Source organism: Lepisosteus oculatus, chromosome 5 (assembly GCF_040954835.1).
Source record: "Lepisosteus oculatus isolate fLepOcu1 chromosome 5, fLepOcu1.hap2, whole genome shotgun sequence".
Taxonomy (NCBI): domain Eukaryota; kingdom Metazoa; phylum Chordata; class Actinopteri; order Semionotiformes; family Lepisosteidae; genus Lepisosteus; species Lepisosteus oculatus.
This window is the reverse complement of record NC_090700.1, coordinates 29,523,619-29,547,450: the sequence shown is the minus strand read 5'-3', so window position 1 is coordinate 29,547,450 and position 23,832 is coordinate 29,523,619. Positions and strand designations below refer to the sequence as shown.

Below are 23,832 nucleotides of genomic sequence, written 5' to 3'. Positions count from 1 at the left end.
ATGACCAGCTAGATTACAGTGTCACGCGATAAAGAATCCCCAGGTCATTTCTGCAGTGGCCATCCACGAGCTCTTGCAATGAAGACACAGACGTCACTAGTGCATTCTTTAAAACACAGAGGAAGGAAATCGTGGGATACCAGAAAGACACTGACGGCAAGCAATCACCAGTCCACACGCTGTAAACATCAATAAATCAGTTTATTCAAGTACTGCAAATGAGAACCCAAGATCAGAAAGATGAAACATATATCACATCTTCGCAATGTCTGATCAAGAGAGTTTGAAAAATCCGCAAGTGTCCCAGAATGCCTTTCCCAGACTATGGCTCCCTGCATCCCTGGACTGTACGGACTCAGATCAGCCCACAGATTTCTACTGAACCTCCCCTTCTTAATCCTAGGATCAACCCACTGGCTCGGCCATTTATAAAACCTCTAGGAAGGCATTCCCAGAAGGCCTGCGTGGACCCTTTCCTGGGCGTGAGCTCACTGGGAAGGGGATCTGAGGGTGAGCACTGGTGAGGGGGGGAGGGACACTCACAGAAACATGGTGTCTGCAGGACTTTGCAGGGGCTGTGCAAAAATCTCTGAACACTTTCAATAAAACCTTCAACTTTGTAACTGGAAGCTAAGAGGAATATGGGTATTTATGTCAGATTTCAAGACAAGAACGATGAATTGGTCACTCATAAAATACCTGTTTGAAACGGGGGAGGCTAATGCAAATCCTGCTGTTTTTTTTCTTATTCCAAGTTGCTTCCTGTCCCCAGCAGAGACCCTAGTAGCTCAGCCCTAAGGTTCAGATCACATGGTTTTACCTGTGTGCCTCCCTCAATGGTGCCTTTAGCTTGAAGTAAGACTGCACAAAGCCTGTCAGCGAGCACTGTCACAATCCAGTGTGCTGAAAAGGGTGGCAGAACCTGATGCCAAAAAAACTGGACTATCGGCGTTAGTCCTAACAGTCTGGAGTGGAACTGGTTGCATCACATACCAAGACAGTAGGTTAGAGTTCAGCTGAGGCCAGGGTGGCAGAATCTAAGGCTCAAAGCAACGCACTTGCTGAAGGAAAGGGAAAACAGCTCTATAACCATGGAGCTGCAACTGGATGTTGAACTAACATGGCAAATTTCTCAGCTGCTCTGCACAGCAAGTTTGGCAGTGCAGCCAATTCTCAAAGCAAACAAGAGCTCCTGGTAAGGTCAAAGATATTTTCAGGTCTCGGCTGAAGAAATGAACTAAAACTGCAGAATTATTCGAGAAAAACCAAGATTTAAACTGTGGAAGAAAATTGATCCAAGACCTTTTCAAATGGTGTCAAATACGGGCTCCCTCCAACATCAACCCATATCTAGTCATGCATCATGTTCCAATATTCTTCCAAGTCCTTACTGACTATCAGCATATGAAATCATTGGTTTCTGACATCAATTAGTCCTGACATTTCAAAGTTTCTTTCTAGAGCTGCAACCTCTTCTAATGTTCATGTTGTTTGAACTGCTGTGCCGTGACTGCAGACCTTTCCAGGAAAGGCAGGTTTGTCACAGCGAAGAGCCTGAGAAAAAGCCATTCTAGCCTCAGTTACAATGAAACCCTTTGCCCCCCATTTCTTCACACACTGTTCACCAAAAAAAAAACAAGCAGACTGAATTCACAAAACAGAAAATGAACAGATATTGGATCAACCGGATATGAACTGTGGTTCATTTTGATTTCTGGTGAAAGAAAAGGTTATTTACCAGGTACAGCAGCATCCGTTTATCAAAGTCTTAAAATTATCTAGAGGTAGTTACAGAACAGACGAGGAAGCAAATCCTGCATGTATTCTGCATTACTGTAACAAAAACCAGTACACCTTAAAAGTAAAAAGAAGTTGCATTTGTGTTGACCAGAAAAGAACCTGGAAAGACAGTCCACTTGCAGTTCCCTTTAAATTCTCCCCTTCCCCCCCTCCGCCCAACCCAAACCCCACCCCACCCTGTAAAAATATTTTCTATTACAACAGGCAAAAGTGCTCCCCAACCAACTGATAAGAAAAAGTCAATCACACACACGAAGAACAAAGGTATTTCATCCGACCCACAACATTGTCAAAGCGTTTGTACCTGCCGACATGCAATACATAATACATTTGTGTTCTCGTATAGAGCCGCGCAAGCAGTAGACGTTTGCCCAGCTACTACCACTTCACCAGTTGTCCACCTTGAAATCAGAGTGGTCTGTGCACAGCGTGGAGCTCCAAGAATATTAACAAGCAGAATCGAATGGAATATTAAAGCATTTGCATAACTTATCAAGAAAACCAAAAATAACAAACGAGAGGGTTTTTAGCTCATCATGCGTGCCCTGTTGCTAGTGTTCTGTGTGCTCTAGAAGAGGGAAAACGAGCATGAACTGCTGTAGTCAAGTCCTCTAGTCATCTCATTAGAGGACTTACAGGAGATGTAGTTTTTAGGGTTTCTTTGACACTCATTACAATAACATCTGATTCTGATTCCACTGTTCTGTAGTTGGCAAGGGAGCCTAGATCAAGACAGGGATGTGAAAAATTATTTCTGACAGTCTAAAATAGGAATGAGAATGTTGTTGTTGTTTTTTTCAGTTGGGGCTGTGCACAGAGAAAGAAGGTGAGAAGAGTGTCACGCGCACACAAAAAAAATAGTTAAAAGGAATCACAATACAAGCCACATCATAGCACATTTCAGAAAATACCAAAGAAAAGGTTTTGATATAACCCATCACTTTCCTTTGCAATAAAGTATACTGCTCCACAATGCATGCTTACTGCGCTTGTCCGATAGCAAAAGCAAACTAGAGAAGGACACACCATCACTTTTTTAGCCACTGCACACGCAGCGCATTTCCACCTGTTGCTATGGTGTTCCAATGGACAGTGCTGGGATAAGGGGTACCTGTAAGAGGGGGCACAGCAGGAATTGTGAGCACTATCACCTACAAACTGTCATCAGAAATTGCATCATCATCTGATGCCAGTTCTGGGGAAGGACAAGTGAACTGCAAAGCTTAAGTTTAAAGGCACAACAGTCGGAACAAAACGAAAAAGCTGCACGGGAAAGCTGTGAATCCTGTGACAGCTCCTCCTCTTTAAGCATTCTTAAGTTTCTGTGACAAGGTCCTTTCTAAAACAAAATCTAGCATGGATCTTATAACCAAGACTACACCTTCGATACGCTTTGAGGTCTGACCTATGCAGTTTGCTTCTGGATACCAGACTCCAAAGTCAGGACATCTCTCAAATCACCATCCACCACTCTGAAGAGCACAAGGATGAACTCATTAGTGATTGCTTGGGCCTCCACTACTGTAAAGGGTACAATTTGCACACATTTAGCAATCAGTGCCACTACGCAGCAAAAGACAGATGGTGAATGCAGGAATCGAAGCAAAGGGGAGCACTGGACAGTCCCCCAAACAGTACAGGATCCTAACTTTTACCAACCATCATGAAAAAAGTTATCTCAAACAAATGGTTATCCAAATGAAAAACATGATGTTACAATTACAATGTTCAGTGCACCAAATAAAGTGTTACAAAAAATCTATCGCTGTCTGCCACCATCAGTGAATATTTTGTGAAAGCTGACAGTTTTAAGAAACGTCCCTGACTTCTTTTTTTCACTATTATACGTTCATTAAAAAAGAGCCACATATTGTAAGACAACAGGAACTGGCCGCAGATTAAGAGCAAGCCATTTTGAATTTAAACTCCTGTGTAACAGATCATTACTGACAGAGCTAATGGTCATTTAGAAAAAGGAGATGCCGACATCAGAGGTCGCTTTCTCTGCAGATTAAGTTAAATCAAACCAGTCGAACACAAAATAAATCAGCTGTCCTAAAGAGAGGTATGGAGAATTGGGGATCAGTCTCAAAACAGACAGATCCATTTACAGTATACCGGGTTGTAGAACCGGGTCATAGCAGCATTGCGTTAGAAGAGAGACCCAAAATTTGGGCTGTGATCAAGAATTCCCTGACACCCATTAAAACATCACAAATAAAAGCACAAAAGAGCCAAGCAGCAAAGTGGAACATTTTAAACTCGGTACACTGAGTGGGTACACTGAGTCATACAAAAAGTTAGTTTACAGCTCCATATTTCATACAAACTAATGACACATAAAATGGTTTAAAAACAAAGGGGGCAGAAAAGTGGAAAATGGACGATTTCCTGATAGAACAGAGTGTGAGTCAGTCTCCTACGACAGTGAGGAGACACTAACAACACTGCCCCCCCAGTGGCTGGACAGAGATCTGCTAGTGTGGGGACACCTGGCTGAAGGCAGCTCTGCCCTGCTGGGTACAGGATCAGAGCAGGGAGCAGGTTACTTTAACTGCAGAGGAAGTGAGTTAAGTGTGTGTGTGGGGGGGAAGACAGCTCAATTAATTACACTAAGGAGCCTGGCTGGTAAATGGATATTAAACTGACCAAGCTTAGCAACCTCTTCCTAAAGCCACTGCATTTACTTGGTGGATCTAATCTTTGAACATTATCGGTGATGACTAATGTTGCATTTTGAAAATGAACTTTCATAGCTGGGTAAGGGTGGGAGTCAGCCAACACTACCGACATCTGAAACTCCCTTTCAGCAGCAACACTGCAGACACACAACAGTTACTGATCAAGCACTACCCACGTGTGAAGTCCTGGAATTGGCATAACAAACCGTCACCATCAGTGATCATCATCAGCCCGAGAGCACCATGTCTTCTGCCAAAGCTCTGGAGAGTGCTGCACATTGTTTAAAGATATTCAGCCCTGCTACAGCTATATGAATAATTCCGCATACAGTCTCAATGGCCCATAAGAAACTTTAGGATTTCTCTCGTTTAGGGGAATCTGGTGGTAACATTGTCTCCCCAGTAGAGCTAAACTGCAGATAGAGCACAGGTCACAGCTGGAGCACTGACTTCCCCGTCAGGCAGAAGAACCGGCGTAAGCAGTTCTTTTTGTGGCTTTTTGGAAAGAACAGAAAAATTGAAAATAGGCTTGAATAAGCCTATAGCAAACTCCCCTGCCACTGTAAATGTAAAAGGGACAGGGGAGGGTCACCAGACCTCGGTCTATTGCATGCAACACAGACACTAATGCATTGTAGGAGCCATACGTTTCAGCTAAAGCAGTAGCAGGAGTCTGTGGTAGCAGACCCCAGGTACTGGGTGTTGCAAGACTTACTGAACAAATGTCCTCAAACTTGGCACAGAGAAACCCTTCCTGAGCTATACCCAGCTATGAGGAAAAACTAGGCCTACTGACCAAGCAGGCCCCATACAGGACAACATGCATTCCTCATAATGTTTGGTGGCAATTTTGCTCTGAGATAAGGATTGCTTCCAGTATCACAGCTCACAGTGCTGGGGAACACCAAGCGAGAAGGAAAAGAAAGAGGTTGCGATCGTCCCACCGGATCTGTCCCAGCATAGGCCTGTCAGCTGGACACGCCTGCTGTAAGCCCAGTCCCGCAGCTAACAGCTCGATCGGAAAAAATAATCTCTTGAATAAAAAAAAGAGCAGTTGGGGAAGATTTTTTTTTTGTTGTTGGAGGGAAGAAAAGTAAATGTTGTTAAAACTGGCAGCAGATTAAAATGTTAGTATTCTGCGATACAGTAAAACAATGGGTGCCACTTCAGACTGAGGTGTGTGTGTGTGTGTGTGGAGGGGGGGGTCAGGTCTGGTCAGTATCCTTTGAAACTGGAGAACAAGCAAGCATGATCCCAAGAAAGACTCCAGTTCCCAAAGACAGCACATCTATTCTCTTTAATTCAGTCTATCTGATATTAAAATAAAAACCAACATGTCTAAAACCTCATGAATATCTCCATATATGCAGCCTACAGTACCTCCCCTGGCCACCCAAATCTAATCGACAGCCCCCTGGAGGACCCCTCTGACAATTCATACACCCCAAAGAACACTCGCTTTTCGATTCCGGCACGCTTCTGACAGAGCACAGGGTTGAAAAAGTGGGGGGGGGGGGATAATCGCTGAAGTGACATGATATGGAAAAACCCTACAAATTGACATCAGTTTAGGAACAAAAAACGAAAACCTTTAGCATTATACCATGTAAAAGATGGCTGAAGTATCTACTAAAATACATCCAACTGTCTGCAAACCACGAACCCTCAAGCCTTGTAATGGGTGCGAGGGAGACCAGATTGTTTCCTTGTGAATTACCACTTCACACAAAAAAAAACAATAAAAACAGTTGTAGGCAACATAAATTCACCTTTGTCCAGTATAAAAGACCACTGTAATTGCCAAAAACCCATTATGAAACTAAACGGGAAGTCGCCAGTTTGTTATATATATATATCTCACAATGTCTGTTTTCCAGTGCTGTTGTGGAGAGCGAGGGTGAAATGCGTCGGACTCCCATTCGGACAGGAGACTGCAGAGGGGAGAGCAGCCAAGCAGCCGGTGGGGAAGGGCGCGGTGAGCGAGGTGGGGGGAGCGACGACGTTTGTATTGAAGTTTCAGTCCAGCTCTTGTTGACAGGAAGTCAGTAAGTTGAGTTATGAGGTAGTGTGGGTTGCCAACGGTTTACTGCTCCTCTTCCTCTTCAGAAGACTCCTGGGAACCCTGTTCCTCCTCTTTCTCCTGGAAGCAATCAGACAGACAGTGAGTGATCCGATAAGGTCAGACCTGAAGTTATTGCCATCAGGCCTCTCACTGACTGAGACTTGAGACACCTGCCCTTGGCCACACCATGAGCCCAGCCCAGCCAAATTGCTGTTGCTTTGGACTGCCAGTATCTAGACTAAAGGGCTCAACCTCAAAGTGTGAATAGGATTTCTACTCAGATTGGTCACACAACTGCCACTCCAGCAAGCCTTGATTTGTGGTGGTATATCAAAGCTCCAGTATTAAGCCAGAAAGTAGCAAAGGTCCACCTCCACTCTGAAGGGTCACAGTCTAATAGGATTCCTGCATTTCTTTAGACCATTAACAGTTCAACTTTAGAAGAAAAGGTTTCAAGGTTTCAAGCCTTTTTTACTTAAGGCTTAACTCTTTGCACCTTGAGAATTTAAAGAAGCGAATGGACTTGCAGACATGTTTGAAGAATAACAGAATTTTCTTATTAGCATTGCCCAAATTTGTGTTATTTAATCATCGTTGAGAGTTCTTTACAAACCTATTTTGATTAATACGGTTTAGAAGGTGAGCAACTGCAGTACAAACAGCAATGTGAAGAATTAAACACTGGTGTAGGTGACACTCTGGAGCTGTTTACAGGGAAAATAAACATTACAAAGTCCCAGATTAATTTTTCATAGAAAACAACAGGCTGGAGGCCTGACTGATTCTGAAGAAAATTGCACGTTATAATCACAACCTCTTTAGTAGACGGATTAGATTCTTAATTTGTAAGGACATTTCAACAAACAAGCTTTTCATTTACATAGTTTTGCTTGAAAGGTGGACAAAAAAGGTGCAACGGTCATGCACATGCAAGGAATGTCCCTTCTGAATCACACAACTAACCAGAGGGATTGTCCAACTGCAACAATAAAACAGAACAGGGCCAACGTCAAGCACCACACTAATCCTGCCCTTTGGGTACTTCAGATATAACTATTTAATTAACAGGTTAACTGCACCTTCATCTGTGTACAATGTAGTTTTAGGTCAAATCATTGCCTTTTCCCTTAAAAGTAATTAAATGTTGCAAACAAATCACCATGTGAATACCAAACTATCCTGCAGTCCACTGGTTACCATTTTCTTCTGTGCTCGTTGAGGGTAACTGATTTCAATTTAAAAATATTCTTTCAGTTGAAATTTGATTTGCAAATGGTATCATGGTACAGAACATGCATCAATTTCTGACTTTTAGAACTTTCCTCATTCAAATGTTTGCTGAAATGTAACCAACTGAACCTGTAGAAAAGGACCATTAATGACTTAATAAAAGTCGGAAATATTTTTCTGTGACCATATAGACAGAAATAAGGGAGAAGGCTCTCAATAAACATGCTGAAGTTGTGGGAACAATCCTGAAACCAAGGGCAGGGACAGGTAAACATAAGTCTAAATAAGCATGTAGATCAATTAAGAATTTATCACTGATTAACAGCTCAGACAGAATGGAATCCAGCAGACAGGGGATGATTCACTGCAATTCACAAGCAGATTTCCCCTAGAAAGCAAAATAATCTAAATATGCCACATGGGTCAAGTGCACATGGCAGAAAGTAATTCATGGACATATTGAAAGTAAGTCAGCATATTGTGATCAACTAGTGTTGAAAAGTTAAAAAAACACACTGACAAACTCTAGAGTAGTGGAGAAGACACTAAAGCATTAGGGCAGGGCCGTCCAATCTTAGTCTGGGGTGGGGGGCAGTGCACCTGCAGGTTATCCAGGTCTCTTTAAAGCAACAGCACCTGACTTGCTGGAAGAAGCCGTGAAACCAGTCCTGTTAAGCCTGAAAGCAGCTGGTTTAGCTTTATAAGACCCAAGCTGGACAGAAAACCCACAAACACACCAACCTTCCAGGACCAGTTTTTGCATGCACCTGTACTACAGGCTGAATACTGTGCTGCCCCTTTAAGGCCTGCCGGACTGTGAGCCAGCTGAGATTCCCCTTCACCTCCCAGGGCGGCGAGGGAAGGACGCATCGCTTAGCTTTTCCACACAAGAACTTTTTATTTTTTTTTTAATCTGGAGGTGATTCAAAACTGCGCTGACTCACTCATTTGTTAAAAGGGGTCCCCCCCACCACCACCTTGGCAACATCTAAAAGGGATTTTTCCTGGTGAAGTCTCATCAGCTCTGAGGAATGACCGGAGCTGGTAGTAAACAATCTGATGGCAGCAAATTAAAAGCAAGGTCCTGGAGACGGGGAGGGAACATTTGATAAGAGGACCGTTTTGGAAACATGCTGCACATTTGTTTACTACTTTGGGCACTACGCTTAAACAGGAACCCATGGACAGCATACCATTCCAGCATTATGCATCAGCTGCGGCTCTCCAAGTTTTTCCCAAGGGCCGAATGTGAAAGGGGCCGTGAGAGGAAGCGTGTCCTGTGTAGTGCTGTGGTTACTCTGCAGCTCCGGGGCCTGGTACTCAGCTTAGTGACTCAGCCGGGAGCAGGATGCCGATGACTCAGCAACCCCCCCACCGCCACCCCGCCTCTCTCTCTCTCCCCCCAGCAGCCTCCTCCCTCCCACCCTTGTCTCTGGATTTTCATTCATAAAAATAATAAGCTGCTGAGGTAACTCTGGGTCACTCCACTAGAGCTCCTCAGCAGAAGCTAAAAACAAAAAACAAATAAGAAAGCAGGCGAGATGCATTATTACAGCCCTGTAATAATATACAGACCTGAAAGAACTCTTAGTTCCAGCACATTAGGGAGTTTTTAAGCAGAATCAAAAACTCATTTATTCATTAGCTTTAGATCAATGAAGGTCTAGCTTTCCTCACAAGTCCACAGCTCGGAGATGAATAGAGATACATTGAGTACACAATATTTGAGGACATCTGGATAGCGAGGGTCAAAGGCCGCCTATCAATCACTCCAGCAGCATGGGGTTTTAATATGCTGTATGACAGTAAAGATCCTTGCAACAAAGAAATCAGGGCTCAGAACACTGGGATTAAAAATGGTTCCCAACACTGCAGAATGCTACTGTCACAGGCCGCATTATCTGCAAAGCCACTGTCTCCGAGTTAATGGGCAATCCTGATCACTGGAGGGTCACTGTCTGCAGGCTTTCCGGTCCCCTCATTGCACCCAGCAATCAGAGGAGCTTGGGCAAGCTGTTTAATTGGTCATCTTAAACCAGTAATGAGCTGGTATCATTCTTTAGGAGGTGACTCCAGGAGCAGCCCACACACCCAATCCTCAGTCGAAAAGGCAGCTGTGGTCATCTCACTACCTTCAGCACTCCTATAGGCCTACAGGGTCTTTTCCCAAGAAACCTAAATATCATTGCTATTCTAACTTATCAGCGATGTAATTCAGAGGCTTTAAGGTCACGTTTCTTGTGGACTTTAGGACTTGTAATGGTGAAATTTAGTTTGTGATGCAAATCTGTCCAACAGAGGTTTGGTACAGATTTTCAAATGTGTAGCACATCAGAAAGCAACGACCTAAATGTTAAAAGGTAATACACAGTGAATAATCTTGTGCCTACTTTTCTCCCTGGGTGCTTGCTAATGACAGTTTCTTAACCTGTAGAACTTTTAAATAGCAATTTCACTTTACCCCAAAACACAAAAGCAAATCTGAAAAATTGTGCAAAACACTCAAGTGTTCTTAGGGGGAATTGTGTCAGTCTTTCACATTTTCAGGTGCAAACGTAAGATATCTGCTTCCTTAGGAAAATCTCAAAGTGGGATATGACTTCTCAGGATAGACACTTCTTTAAAAGAAGAGCACGATGATGGTGAATCAACCAGGGTTGGGTGAGAACGACGGAATGGGACAGCAGACGGGCACCAGCTCGCTCTGTTTCATTGAAAAGGAATTTGAGGGCAAAACAACCTAAGTGATGAGTAAAGTGTGAGTTGGCCAGGAAAAGGAGGGGTAGATGAGGGAGGGGGCACTAATTAAAGTCAGACTGTGGTCTTCTTCCAAACAAGATCCTCACACACATGCAGAAATAAAATCCCATAATTGTCAAGATATGACCAAACATTCATCACAAATGAGTTCACGTATTTATATACAAATAAATGTGAATGCAACACTTACACAATGGAAAGTGAGTTTCTATAAAGACATACTGGAAGGAATGGAAATTCAAAGCCTGAGAGTAAATGTGAGCAAAACAAAATAAGAACAGGAGCTTAAAGTAAAAAATGGAATCAAATGCAAATTATCCTGGAGGAAAAAATCAGGTGAGTCAGAAATGTGCTTGTTTAGAACTGCTGTGATAGTGCTAATCCCCTTTCTGACCAGAAATAGTTAAGTCAAGGCAGTGCAAACATTCTGCACCCTGATGGTCTGAAAAGATTGATTAGCATAAAACGGGACTTCAACAGCGGCCTGTGAAGGAATGGTTAAATTGACAACATTGACACACGCTTAAGAACACCACAAAACCGTTTCCAGCATGTTTTATTGAAAACTTAAATAATTAAAGCGATTTGTAAAATGTGAAAGTATTTTTTCTCATGAGTCCCAGTCTCTTCTGTATCCTCTTAAACACAAAAGTCCAAAGCAGACCAAATTATGTCTGCTTCTATAAGTCTGGCTTTAGTGTTGCCACAGAAAAATAGTTTGTTTTTTTTTTGTTCTCTTCATGTAGAGAGAACGAAAAGGCTTGGTGAAATCCCCTTTCCGATAAGCAGCCAAATGCAAATGTTTTGAGAAGGTTGCTATTGGCAACAGCCTTTTGCATACACGCACCTTCAGCTTCACAGGGCCTCAACTGCAGGTCCTGAAAGCCGGAGCTTAGGTGTCTTTACAGACTGCCTGAAAAAAAAAACACTAAAATGGGAAGCTTAACACCACTAAAGGTTTTAAACAGGTAATAAGAATAGTGGATAACACCTGTTCAGGCCTTGACTTCATGTGACTTTTATCTTGAGAAATTTAAATGGACTCTTACCGCTTTCTTGGGTCTTCCTCTGCGCTTCCCCCCAGCAGAGGCTGTTGATTTCTACAGCGGGAAAAATAAAAGCATTAAAACTGCCTCCACTGCAATAAGGATACCTAATTCTCATTTGTGTTTGTTAGAAAACTGATTTACTAGGGGGAAAAAAACATGAAAGATCTTTTTAGAGATGTGTGCCTCATTAAAATGAGCGCTCCCAAATCAAATGCTTCCCATTTTCAACACTTCAATCTCTGTGATGGAAGCCCCAGCCCTCGGCAAGAGCACCTGGATGTTGTGCAAGGTCAAGCTACCAAATGCTGTGTTTTGTGCTTCGTACTGGCTTGTATACACATCACCATGTCAAGGCTGTGCAGAATTATGTACATATCCAGTCTACAGAACTATGCACATATCCAGTCTAGTGCCAGGGAGAAGTGCCACCAGTAGAGGGAGCCAAGCGCGAGTCTATAAAAATAGGGATACCTAGCCAGAGGGCTCCAGGTTAAGAGGCTATTATCTACACAGCACTGACAGCAGCCGTGTGTGGAGCTGCGTCTGTCAGCAGGTTTCGGCCCAGTACAGCTGATGTGTCAGAGGGAAGGCAGACCAGGGCTGCGCCTGTGCTGCGGCGCTTCATCCTGTCCAGTGCAAATGCTAATGGAGAAATCCTGCGTTGCCGTGGCAACCACCAACCTAGAACGGGAGCACTGCGCTGGCTCAGAACTGAGCGCACGAGTTGCGCACCTGTAATGGGCAACGCGCATAAAATGACAGGCCCACAGGCAAACAAGGTATTATACCGAGAATGAAAAAGCCTAAATGTGTTGAGCGCTGCAGACTCTAAGGAAGTTTAAAACACTGCCATCTGAGGTGTTCCCTTCAGCAGCCAGGCATTTCCAATAGCCAGTAAATGGCCAGCCAGTTAACTTACACACTGGCAAGTTCGTCCGGAGGACATTTTGGAAATCACAGAGGAGAAAAGGGAGATGAAGGGGGAGCTGGCAGGGGTTGAAGCATAAAAACACAGCCCATAAACAGATTGTTATTCACCCCAGAAGGCACAGTGCTGCAGGTCAGTTCATGCTTGACTAGGAGCAGATCAAAGCCGCCGGACGGTTTAGCAGTTATCTCAAAAGGTCAGTCCTGAAGTGGCTTGGGGAAGCACACAATTGAGAGGGAGCTGTGCTTTCTGGCTGGGCTCCTGGAGGGGATTATTAATACATGTGCGCTAAATGCCTGCAGTCTGATCACTTCCTTGTCATATCGGGTAACCAAGACTCACAACGCACTGGGGTGGGGACCCTGGGGGAGAGACAGCTGGGCGCAGAAAGAAAGGGAAATACTGTGCGTTTCCAAAAATAATGATTTGTGGTTATTTTCATATGGATGTGGAAACGTGCACTCCCAAGATTATTTTCTGGTGGCCTGGTTATGTACGGCAATACTACATTAGAAAACCCTTCCAGGAATCTTTCTATAAAATTGTACGTGATCATTATGCACAGGCGTTTCAGAATGTGATGGCACATTCCAAACAGAATGTTAAAAAGCCAGAGACTGGTTGATTACAGTAGCACTGAAACAGTTTCCAATCTACTGGCAATTTGTCTGGTAAGCATTTAAAACCAGTCTAGGCCATTAGAAACAAGCTACTTAATGCCTGTTAGGGATTGTATTGTCTGAGATATCCTCACAAGAGGGTGGCATGGTGGCAAGGTAGATAGCATTCTGGACCTGGGGTACTATCAGGGTGGAGTTTGTATCTTCTCCCTATTCCCAATGGGAAAACTGGCCCTGGTGTGAGTGTGCGTGTTTGTGTCTGTGTGTGCCCTGCCACGGACTGGCATCTCATCCAGGGTATATCCTACCTTGCGCCCGTTGCTTGTTTGGATAGACCCTGGATTTTATGTACTGGAAAAAACAGTTCGAAAATTGATGGAAAGGAACAACCAGACATGTGAAGACCACTGTGTGACACATCGGTGACAGACATACAAAGTAGAGCAGCACTTTGCGCGTTTCTGGTGAGATTAGGACCTAAGACCACAAGTAACCCATTAAATCCCTGTAAGCCCAGGAGACGTCTGGGCCTTAAGTTATCACATGCCTCATAAGCTCCACCCCAAACACTGGCACAGCATTTTTTAATCAAAACTGTGAACCATCCATTTCAGAGCCGTTGTGAGCCGCAGGAACCGATTGGTGAACTGCGGGTTTCTGATGGGGCTTTTAACCGACATGCACAAAGGCAGTGCAGGTGCATGGTGTTCTTGTGATGGACCACGCAGGTACCTGCAGGGGGAGACACTCACTTTGCTCTTGCCCGTGGTCTTGTTTTTGCTGCCCTTTGGTCTTCCCCGGGGTCGCTTTGGAGATGGGGATCCACTGGGCTCCTGCAGAGAGAGGGGACAGTGGAAATAAACGCTCACAAAGACGTAAGCAGACGATATGCTTTGCATTAGGATGAATAAAGAAAGTTGCAAATCACGGCAACAGTCATCTTCTACTGTTTGGAAGGTGAAAACCTCAAGTTAATTTCCATTCATTTTACAAGTTAAACCTTCTGATGCATTCCCAAGTCTTAAAACATCAGTCAGCATTACTTGTTTTTACCCCGACAGAGCCCTGAATCATTAAAGTAAGAATGCTGTTGCCTGTTTATGATAATTACCTTCATCATCCTAGTAAAGGACTTCATATGTATAAATGCCTCAGAACACAGGCGCACCAAGGAAGTGCTGTAGGAGGTCAGACCGTGAGAATGATATCTTTTGGTCAACAAGTAGAGATGCACCTCTGTTGTAGTGACAATGAAATGCAGGTATGAAAATGTGCTATGTTACAGCAAAAATTTGTTTGTTTGTTTTTTTAATTGAGGAATGGGTATATTAATTATTTTTATGATGAAATACACATTATGTCCAGAATTGTGCTGCTTAATTGCTGACCAAGACAAAAAAACAACAACATAAGAACGTTTTCATTCTGGACTGAAAAAATTCCATATAGACAGACAGGACTGACTTGAAAGTTTTCTTGTTGACCTGTCAGGTGTGGCATGGCCTGGCTCATGAGCTCATACCTCACACGTCGCTGTTTGCTCACTTTGTTCCACTGGTTCTAGGCTCGTCAACATTCCCAAGGACTTCACATTGTACATTAGGGGACTGAGCCTTTTTAGTAGTAGTAGTCTCTTGTCACTGGAATACTTTTCCAAACCAAATTAAAAACAAACCCTCTGTTGTTAAACCGTGCCTTATAACTTATGTTTTCGATAGGCTTAAATTTTTATTTTTGCACTTATAACTGGTTTTATTGTATATTCTGTATAGCCTGACAGTCATTGTATAAAATTGATATTTACTCTAATACTAGCACTGAATTATCAAAGAACACTATTTCTTAAGGTAATTTCAGTTTTCACCTCAGTACAGTAGTTAAGAACTGGACAAATATAATTAAGACAAACTGGACAAATATTCTATAAATTTAAATCCTGATGACTCTCTTCATAACTCTTTGCAACTGTGAAAAACAGGTACAACAACATGCTTTGCTACAGCGAAAATTCGGAAACTGGGAACTCTTGACAGGACGTTCAAAAACCAAGCCTTGAAGTCACGGCTGCAATATAATGACTTCTGTGGTATTTACCAGGGCATCTCAGAAAACAGCAAAGTGTATTGCATTGCAAGGTTTTATTACTCTTTAAATATTTCAGCAAGGTTAACGCTGTTGTCTTCCCTTCTCCATGGCTACCTATTCACAGACTGGTTGACTCACAGTACCTGTCTAGAGAAAAACCTGCAGGTAGTCCACATTTAATGACTCAATTGCCACTGATCAGGGGGATCAGGTTTGGTAGGGTTTTCATTCAAAATGAATGAAACCAGAGGGCTATGTTGGACTTTTGAAGGTACAGACCTAGGCTATAAGCAATAAGTAACAAATGCTTAATGACCAAGAGGAAACAGGTCACAGAATTCTGTGGCCTGGGACAACTGGCACACAGCACTCCCTCTGTAGTTCTTAAGTTTCTTAGCAAGCGAAAGGAATTACTTTTTCTGTAGCCCTCAGCATTTTATACCGGCACATGGGCAAAAGTATCCGCATAGCTTGGTTGAACGAGTGTTTCTACATGTTATTTTCAGTACACACAGGAAGTGCATTCTCCAGTTTCAACTATGGCCTTTTTCCAGCTGAAGGGATGCCCTCTACCACATGACCTGATCCATAGGTTAGAATACCTGAAGGCAAGAACAACACACAATGCAATAGGCGAGAAACCATAATTGGTCTCTGCTTCCAGGAAGTCCTGAGAAGACCACTGTTCAGTTTAGGCCCCAATAGTGTTCCGTTTCTTCAGAGAATAAGACTCCCCGCAGCACACAGAGAAAGCACTGTTCGAGGTCAGTGCAGCTGACACCCACTGCTACTTTAAGACCAACAGGTGGCTGTCTGCCACATGTTGCCAAGTCCTTCAGTTTTAAGGAATGTATGCGCCTTATTGGTGGCAAAGGCAACGTTCTCTGGAACAGTGCACATTCACAAGAATAAAAACTGGTCAGGGATAAAAGTACTAAATCTTCCCATACGAAAACCAGAGCTTATTGCCATTTAAGTGGAGCACCAGATAAAAAACTGTGAATTTCAATGGACTCAACATCAAAAGAAGAGAATCCTTTACGAAAGATGCTCCAAATTGTTAAAGAAGGGAACACTGAAGGTGTGAAGAGAGGTTTGTATTTTGGGGGAGAAGAGTACCATAATGTCAAAATGCGATGAGTGTTGGACAATGTGAAGCTGAGGAAATGAAATAAAAAAAGATGGGTAATGAGTATTTTGCCCTTACTTATTAATAAAATAATGATAATTGCTTACACTTACATAGCACTTTTCTGGACACACTTAAAGTACTTTACAGGTTATGGGGACTACCCTCCACCACCATGTGCAGCCTCACCTGGATGATGTGATGGCAGCCATAGTGACCAGTACACTCACCACACACCAGCTATCACTGGGGAGGAGAACAGAGTGATGAAGACAGTTCAGAGATGGGGGTTATTAGGAGGCCATGATTGGTAAAGGCCAATGGGAAATTTGGCCAGGAGGCCGGGATAGGAATTCCTATCAGTAAGTGCCGCATCTGTTTTAAAAACGTGCTCATTTATACTAGCATACTTAAAGATTTTTTACTATATAATTTTGTATTCTACATGTCGACCGTTTTCATGTTTTTAATTTTACTGCACATTTAGGCATTTTTATGAATGGTGGCTTATAAAATAAGGTTTATTTTCTAACAAAAATGCAGTGTTTTCTATCAGAGTCTAGATCTGTCAATATCACCACACAGCTCCCCTCAGGCTAAAGGCAGTTTATTGCTGTGTACATAGAGCAACTGTAGGTTTTTATAATCAGTCTGTGCAAACCAAACATGGCTGTGCAATTAAGCACAAGATCTCACTCTCCCAGCTCAAAGGTTAAGGCAGCTGGCCTGCTGGTGCCGTAGGGCTGTCAGAAGGAATGAAACAGGCAAGTGGGTGCCATGCAGCTGTAAAAAAGGAGTTCAGGCCCTTGATGCTACATTAAAATAAATCCTGCTCTATGAAGTAGTCACTGGTCAATACCACCCATTTGCTGTCCTGTCATTTTACCTGCCCCACATAAAGAATATGGTACTTTAGGGGAAATGTTAGAAAAGAATTAAATGTTAGAATTACAACTAGCTCGAGGTAGCTGAATACTTCAAAGGACTTATTTCAGTCCAGACACATGGCCAGACCAGGATGAAGTTTCAACCCCCCTCGTATTTTGAAAAGTTCCCTTACTACTATGCCAAGGTCATTCATTGTTAAAGACACTTGTGAAGAAACTCACAGAGACTCCAGCCAGGCCATATGGATGTTTTCAAACACTATAGGCGAAGGAGAGCACTAATGGGCAATTTGTAGAACTGTGTGATATTGATACAACCCATGTAACCAAACCCATGTGCTCTAAAGTCACAAGATTCAGTTAAATCTCAGCTCCACTCAAAACATGCGACAGTTTGTTAACTGGGTGATATGAATGGGGGGTTTAAACAGCTCCAGCAATCTCAAGAGAAGCCAGCATGACAACAGAAACCTAGAATTATAGATTAAAATAATATACAAGTTCCTCCATTATTCATACAATGCGTGAAGGTTGAATGTTTAAAAACTACAATAAATGGAAGATATAACGGACCTTTACGGGCAAGCTCTTGATAGCTATCATACATCTAAGCCCATTGTTTTCTCCGAGTGGCTCTGCTGAAGGTGCATGCTGGGAAAGAATGTCTCACAGAATGGAGGAGGGGTGGTCCGGTCTGGACTCCCTGTGGTCGGATATTCCCACTTGCCAACAAAAGCTGTGTGGGTCTTTATTGTTCAGCAGATTAGAAGGGACTGCTGCTTTGTTACGCCATTGGAGGGGAAAGGAAAAACAGACGGGGGAAGGATAAGGTCAACCTCTGGCAGCCCCTGGTTCCCTCCACAGTATTTAAAACATGTGCAGGGAGACCCTCCCCTGTGCGGCCATGTAGAGGGCTGCCTTTCAATCAAAACCATGGCCCGGAGTGAGAGCTGTGGATGCCAGCGCCACCCAGGCAGCTGCTGGGGTTCTTGCTCCTTCATGCGTCCAGTAGGTGCCTGGGCACCTACCCTGTCTATAGTAAAGAGTGTGGCCCTCCTAAAAATAGTGAGCACATCCCAGTGCAAGAAGAAAAAAAAAACAGCTGGATAAAGCAAAGGAATAAATGCAGGCAAGATGCTTTCATATAATGAGGACAGTGGCACCATATAAACACCTAAGGAGAACATCATGTATGCCACAGGGAAAACAGTACACAAAATATTGACACAATCCCTCAGACGCTCAGTTTCCAAAGAGAAATAATCCTAATTGAGGTAAAATAAGGGGTGAGGGGTGGGGAGGCTGACTTGTTCTGCACAGCAAGCTGTCCTGCCTCAGCTACAGCTATCTGAGCTTTAATAAAGAAAGAGGAAGAAAATGGGGAGGGGATTTCTGCCTAGCCTGGGAGCTGTAATAGACATGAATAATACATCCGGCTGTATATTATAGTGGTGCAGGTTTTTTATTACCTTCCTGGTCTGTTTACAGCTGCAGCCATTAGCAACCCTGTAATCTAACACCCACAGCAGCTTCAGCAAACGACAGCCCTCCCGGCCAATGACATGCCTGGCTCCGCTTATCGCTTGCCAATCAGGGGAGGGGAGGAGGAACCCGCCAGTTAGCAGTGGTTTAGGGGCTCCGTTCACACAGCTTTGACAACCCGCCAGGCCAAATGAAGATCATTACAAATGTACAAAGGAAGGAGGGAAGGAATGCCCCCTCCCCACAAAGCTAGTCAGAAGTTTCAAGCCAATGGCGGTCTAATTTAAACAAAACACTTTTTAAGATTTTAAGATGTACTCATTATAACTTTTAAATCCATCCATCTACTTTCTGACCACCTTATCCAATACAGAGTCACAGTGGAGCCGGAACCTATTCTGGCAAGTAATGGGCGCAACGCAAGATACACCCTTGATAGGATGCCAGAGCACACACAGGGAATGAAATGGAGCACCCAGAGGAAACCCACATGAACACCGGAGAACATACAAGGTCCAGGCACATAACAGCTCAGGAACTGAACCGTGAGCCCAAGTGCTGCAAGACAGAGATGCTAACCATTTAGCCCTTACCTTTTAATATATATATATATTTTTTCAAATTCTTAAACAAAAACATACAGGAATTGCCTTATAATACACAAACTAGAGTTGCTATTATCGGGTGATTTCTAACAACAATCATTAAAGATATCAGTACATTTACTGTAAGAAAAGGACTTTTCTGAGAGAATATCTTGACCTACAAAAATTTGAAGCAAAGGGAAAAAAACAGCCCTTTCAGGTTAAAGGCCAGTAAGGAGAGTTATAAGCAGGAAGTTGGGAGACGGGCTGAGAGTCGCCTCGCAGAGTTCAGCTGATAGAGCCAAACACTGGCAGGAACATCTACCACGCAGAACAGGAACTACACTGTGCCCGAGTTAGACCCTCACTGACCTCGAAGAATGCAACTGAAATCATTCACTCTCCATTACCTTTTGGATAACATTTAATTTCAAGTTTTTTTTTATTAAATTAAATGAGAAAAATTCTTATTACCCCCAAATGTTCTGCGCACCAAGCATATACGCATCAGAGATCTGAAGCACAGCTACAGAAAAGCAAGCATGCAGCCATTATATGTATAAACATAGCAGATAGCAAATCCATAGCTTCCAAATGATTCAGAAAGGCAGAACACAATACACACTGACCTAGTCAATGTCTGAAAGGCTTTAATGATAATGCTTCAGATGTGCTTTTCAGAGGTTATATGAGCGTTTACGGTGTACATTCACAAACAGTCCGAGAGGACAAATGACAAACCCTAAAAATGATGGCAGCTGAACACTGAAACATGCCAAACCTGGACAACAGCCTCCTTACTGCAGGTTACACTGATTTATCTAGGAATTGAATTCATTGCTTTTCTCTCCTCCCCACTGATAGCTGATGTGTGGTGAGCGTTCTATGGCTGCCGTCGCATCATCCAGGTGGATGCTGCACATTGGTAGTGGTGGAGGGGAGTCCCCATTACCTGTAAAGCACTTTGAGTGGAGTGTCCAGAAAAGCGCTATATAAGTGTAAGCAATTATTATTATTATCATCGCTTAAGGTCTGTTCCATGTGTTTACAGTCTGCACCTTTGGTTTAATTTCAATGGGATTTCTGAATTCTTTCCAAGCCAACGATCAAAATACCAAGAGCACAGGCTTACCGTGAAAAATATGTTTGGGGGGGGGGGGGCAGGAGCACTGAAGATATTTCACAAATCTCCAGAGGAGAAGGGCTAAATTTAACAGGTCTCATTTCCATGGTTACATCCACATGTTGCTTTCCCTAGTGTGAGTGGACCCAAATGATCTCAGAGGGTCAGATTAGGTTCTTTGACTACAATGAACAGAGATTACCTCAACAGGGGGGCTGCAGGTTCAAATCCCAGATGAGACACTGCTTTGTACCCGTGAGGATGGTACCTCACCAGACGTGACACAGCAGAACACCCAGCTGTATTAATGGGTACAGACGTGACTCAGCCAAATAAATTAGTATGTTAGCAATTGGTAACTTAGCCTCAACACTAGCATGATCAGAGCTCAAAGTGTGGTTCCAAACTCATACTTACTTCAAGGCTCTTTAGCTGTGGCTGCTTTCTAGGTCTTCCTCTCCCTCTCTTCTCTGTTCCATCCTTGTCTTTCTGTGACAGAGACTGGTTGCCTTTTGCACCCGAATCGCTCATATTCTGCCCGTTCCTTTATTCTAGGGAAGAATCACAGAAGACGGGTTAGCGATGGGCACCTTTGAACGCAAGGGCTCCCTTCCCAAAAGCAACTTCTAGCAACCACAGACTCGAAAGCGTGCAAGGTTAAAGACAAAGAGGATTTGTTCAAAAGAAGGGAGGGAGATTTTGAAAATCAGAATTTCAAAATCACTGAAGAATTAAACTTCAGCACTATGCACCCACTGACAATTTACAAAGTATTAAATTGTCATCTAAATTTAACGTTATAGATCACGCAGCTTGAACAGAGGCTCTGAAGATTCGCAGTTCCCAGCAAACATTTGGATACCTTCACTCCTAGAATCGTTAAGAGACGGGAGTGCAACATCCTAGCATACCCTGAGCAGACTGGCCTGTGTAATACAACTCCGTACAGCGCAGACACCTGTTGGCCTCTTGTAAGCGATAAGGGGATTTTTTCACCGTTTTTGAAAGAACGAGATAAAAAGTACTCATAAGCGCCACCACCTAGCCAAGTTCTCAAGAAAAAGTATTTTATCGAAGCAACATTAAACAAGAAATCTTTCATGAACACCTGTGCAGCTTTCTGCTTTCAAACATATTCGCATTTTGCAATTTCATTTCCACAAGAGGGGTTGGTGTTTTCTACATAAAATGCAAGTATTTGTTTTACCTAGCACAAAGAGACTTTTATAATTACATAACAGTTAAAATCCTCACGGTGCGGCTACGAGATTATTAAACTCTTCAATGCACACGAGTTCCACCACTTTAATCCAATTTGACGCCTTTGTTGAAAGCAAAAGGCGCCAGAGACCACAAACCACACACGCTCTCCGAGACGTTCATAACCTACCGTGTGATGTGAAATACATTATTTATACAAACATTCTCTGCTGTGGGAATAGTGTCAGGGGAGATTGCAATAAACACTAAAAACAATAACACGCCAAAAAACACTTAAACTCGACAGAAATTCGCCAGATTAATCATGCAACATTCGAATACGATTTAAAGGTACTATCTCCATGCCAAAAATCAACTTCGCACTTATTGCAAAACTTTTCCTTGGTACATTTTTCTGTTCAAAATTAGAAGACAAGCCCATTGACAGGTTTCTAAGAGAATAGGAATCGCCTCACACAGAGGACACAGCAGACCTGTGAACGCAATAATCCATCTAGTATAGACTTGCATGGAAGCGGGTTTTAATTGGATCAACAGATTCGTAAGTCATTTCTTAAAGTTAAAAAAACTGACGTGAGAGGGGGATTAATGGAAAAAAAATCTGACATACTGAAAAGCGCAATTCTTAAAAACAAAACAGTAGTTAAAAGGCCAAAATCCCAAGACCACCATTTAATTCATTTATAAACAGACGACAAACCGCAGTTTTACGTGCAAGCACATGAAACGTTTCCAATGCTTTTTTAACACACGAAAGCTATTCAGAGCTCCAGAACGCCATAACTTGCAGCTAAAGGATGTAAATAATACGTCCCTAAAAACGTGTATAATATTTCTGAAAGCAGGGTCGCTACGGATGCCCCGCAGTTCCAGCACGAACAGGAATATGCAAAGCAAGCACAAATACAATATCAGCCCGACACCGACCGTGAAGAAGCACCGTTCTCGTTTTTATACAGAGACGGGAACAGGCGGCTGCAAGGTCAATACAAACGCAATGAAAATAAATCTTTCCCCCTTTTGCTGTGGTAGCTACCAAGAGGACGATCAGCAAACAAGCATGTGCAAAACATACATATATACATTGCAGAAAAATAACAATGAAACGTGCGGATTCACAGTCAGAAATCCAACACTTGAGCTACATTTTAACTGCAATCGTAAAAATCCAAATAACAACACATACTTGGACATAAATTACGACAAAAAGGTGGCCGTTCACTTACATTACAAGCAAGGCCGGTTTTAGAGCTCACAAACAGCCGTGCTGAATTCCCTGCTTCGGTGCTTGTCCTTTCCCCCCACCCCCCCACAGTGATGTCCTCTGATTAAATTAAAACAAAAGCTCCCTGCTAGTCTGGCTTGCTTGCTCGCTTGCCTGACCGGTTTAAAGCTCCCAGCAGCTACAGTAGATATAACGCTAAGGAAATAAGCATACTAACCCAGCCCTTTAAAAACCTCAGTTTTTTTTTAAGAAGTGAGACAGAGGAAGTAAAAGAGAGAGAGAGGTGGTGGTGGTGGGGGGATAAATTACCAATTTTTTCAAAAAAATGTTGCAGGTCCTGGAAACGGTCCAATATGTGCTAAAAATAGCGCGCAGTGTTCTCCAAGCGAAATAGAAAGCCCGGGCAGGGGGACTTTAGGACAATTTGAGGAGGTTCTCTCAAGGGGGAAAAGAACAACTGTAGGGGCGGGGATATGATAAGTAGGCCGGTCTTCGTGAAGCTCTTTAAAAAGGGCTTTTAATTTTTTTGTAAGCGCAGCAAGGAGCGTACTTTCTAGGAAATCGTTTCAGTGCAACAGTGCAAAGTCAGAAAGCAAGAGTGCGCCCATCAAGTTTTTTTTAACTTAAAGTCTTAAAGTTATTACCGGTGTAACCCTTTCAATAGAAGAAAGATACAACTAAGGAGCATTCAGCTAAGCTTTGTTCTTGTACCTATCCATTCTACATATTGTCCGATGGCCCTGCGTCTTTGTTAGAAAAAAATTAACGCAGTTTGATTTGCAGTGCATTAAAGCCCTGAAATTAACTGTATACTTTTAAAAAGAAATATAGATGCTGTGGAATTTTCTTAATTCTGTTTTTTTTCTCCCAATTGCTTCCCCCCATAAATAATAAATCAGCATTTTGAACAATAAAACTATTCTAAAAATGAACTGGATAAATCACATGAAATGGATGGAGTTCAAT

At 42.9% G+C, this 23,832-nt stretch overlaps 1 protein-coding gene across 4 annotated transcripts; it reads right to left on the bottom strand.

The window, feature by feature from the left end:
• Nucleotides 1-182: 182 nt before the first annotated feature.
• Nucleotides 183-23,284, bottom strand: hmga1b (high mobility group AT-hook 1b). 4 transcript variants are annotated; one of them, XM_015342300.2, is made up of 5 exons: nt 23,176-23,284; nt 20,838-20,971; nt 13,883-13,963; nt 11,583-11,633; nt 183-6,621 (listed from the first exon to the last, which is right to left on the bottom strand). In XM_015342300.2, exons 2-5 carry the CDS (start codon nt 20,949-20,951, stop codon nt 6,565-6,567), a joined length of 303 nt encoding a protein of 100 aa, XP_015197786.1. In that variant the 5' UTR covers nt 20,952-20,971; nt 23,176-23,284; the 3' UTR covers nt 183-6,564. The 4 variants fall into 4 exon arrangements, with proteins under 4 accessions (XP_015197786.1, XP_015197785.1, XP_015197788.1 ...); XM_015342299.2 differs by lacking the exon at nt 23,176-23,284 and adding an exon at nt 22,868-23,071; XM_015342302.2 differs by lacking the exon at nt 23,176-23,284 and adding an exon at nt 22,569-22,587.
• Between the last annotated feature and the right edge of the window lie 548 nt (nt 23,285-23,832).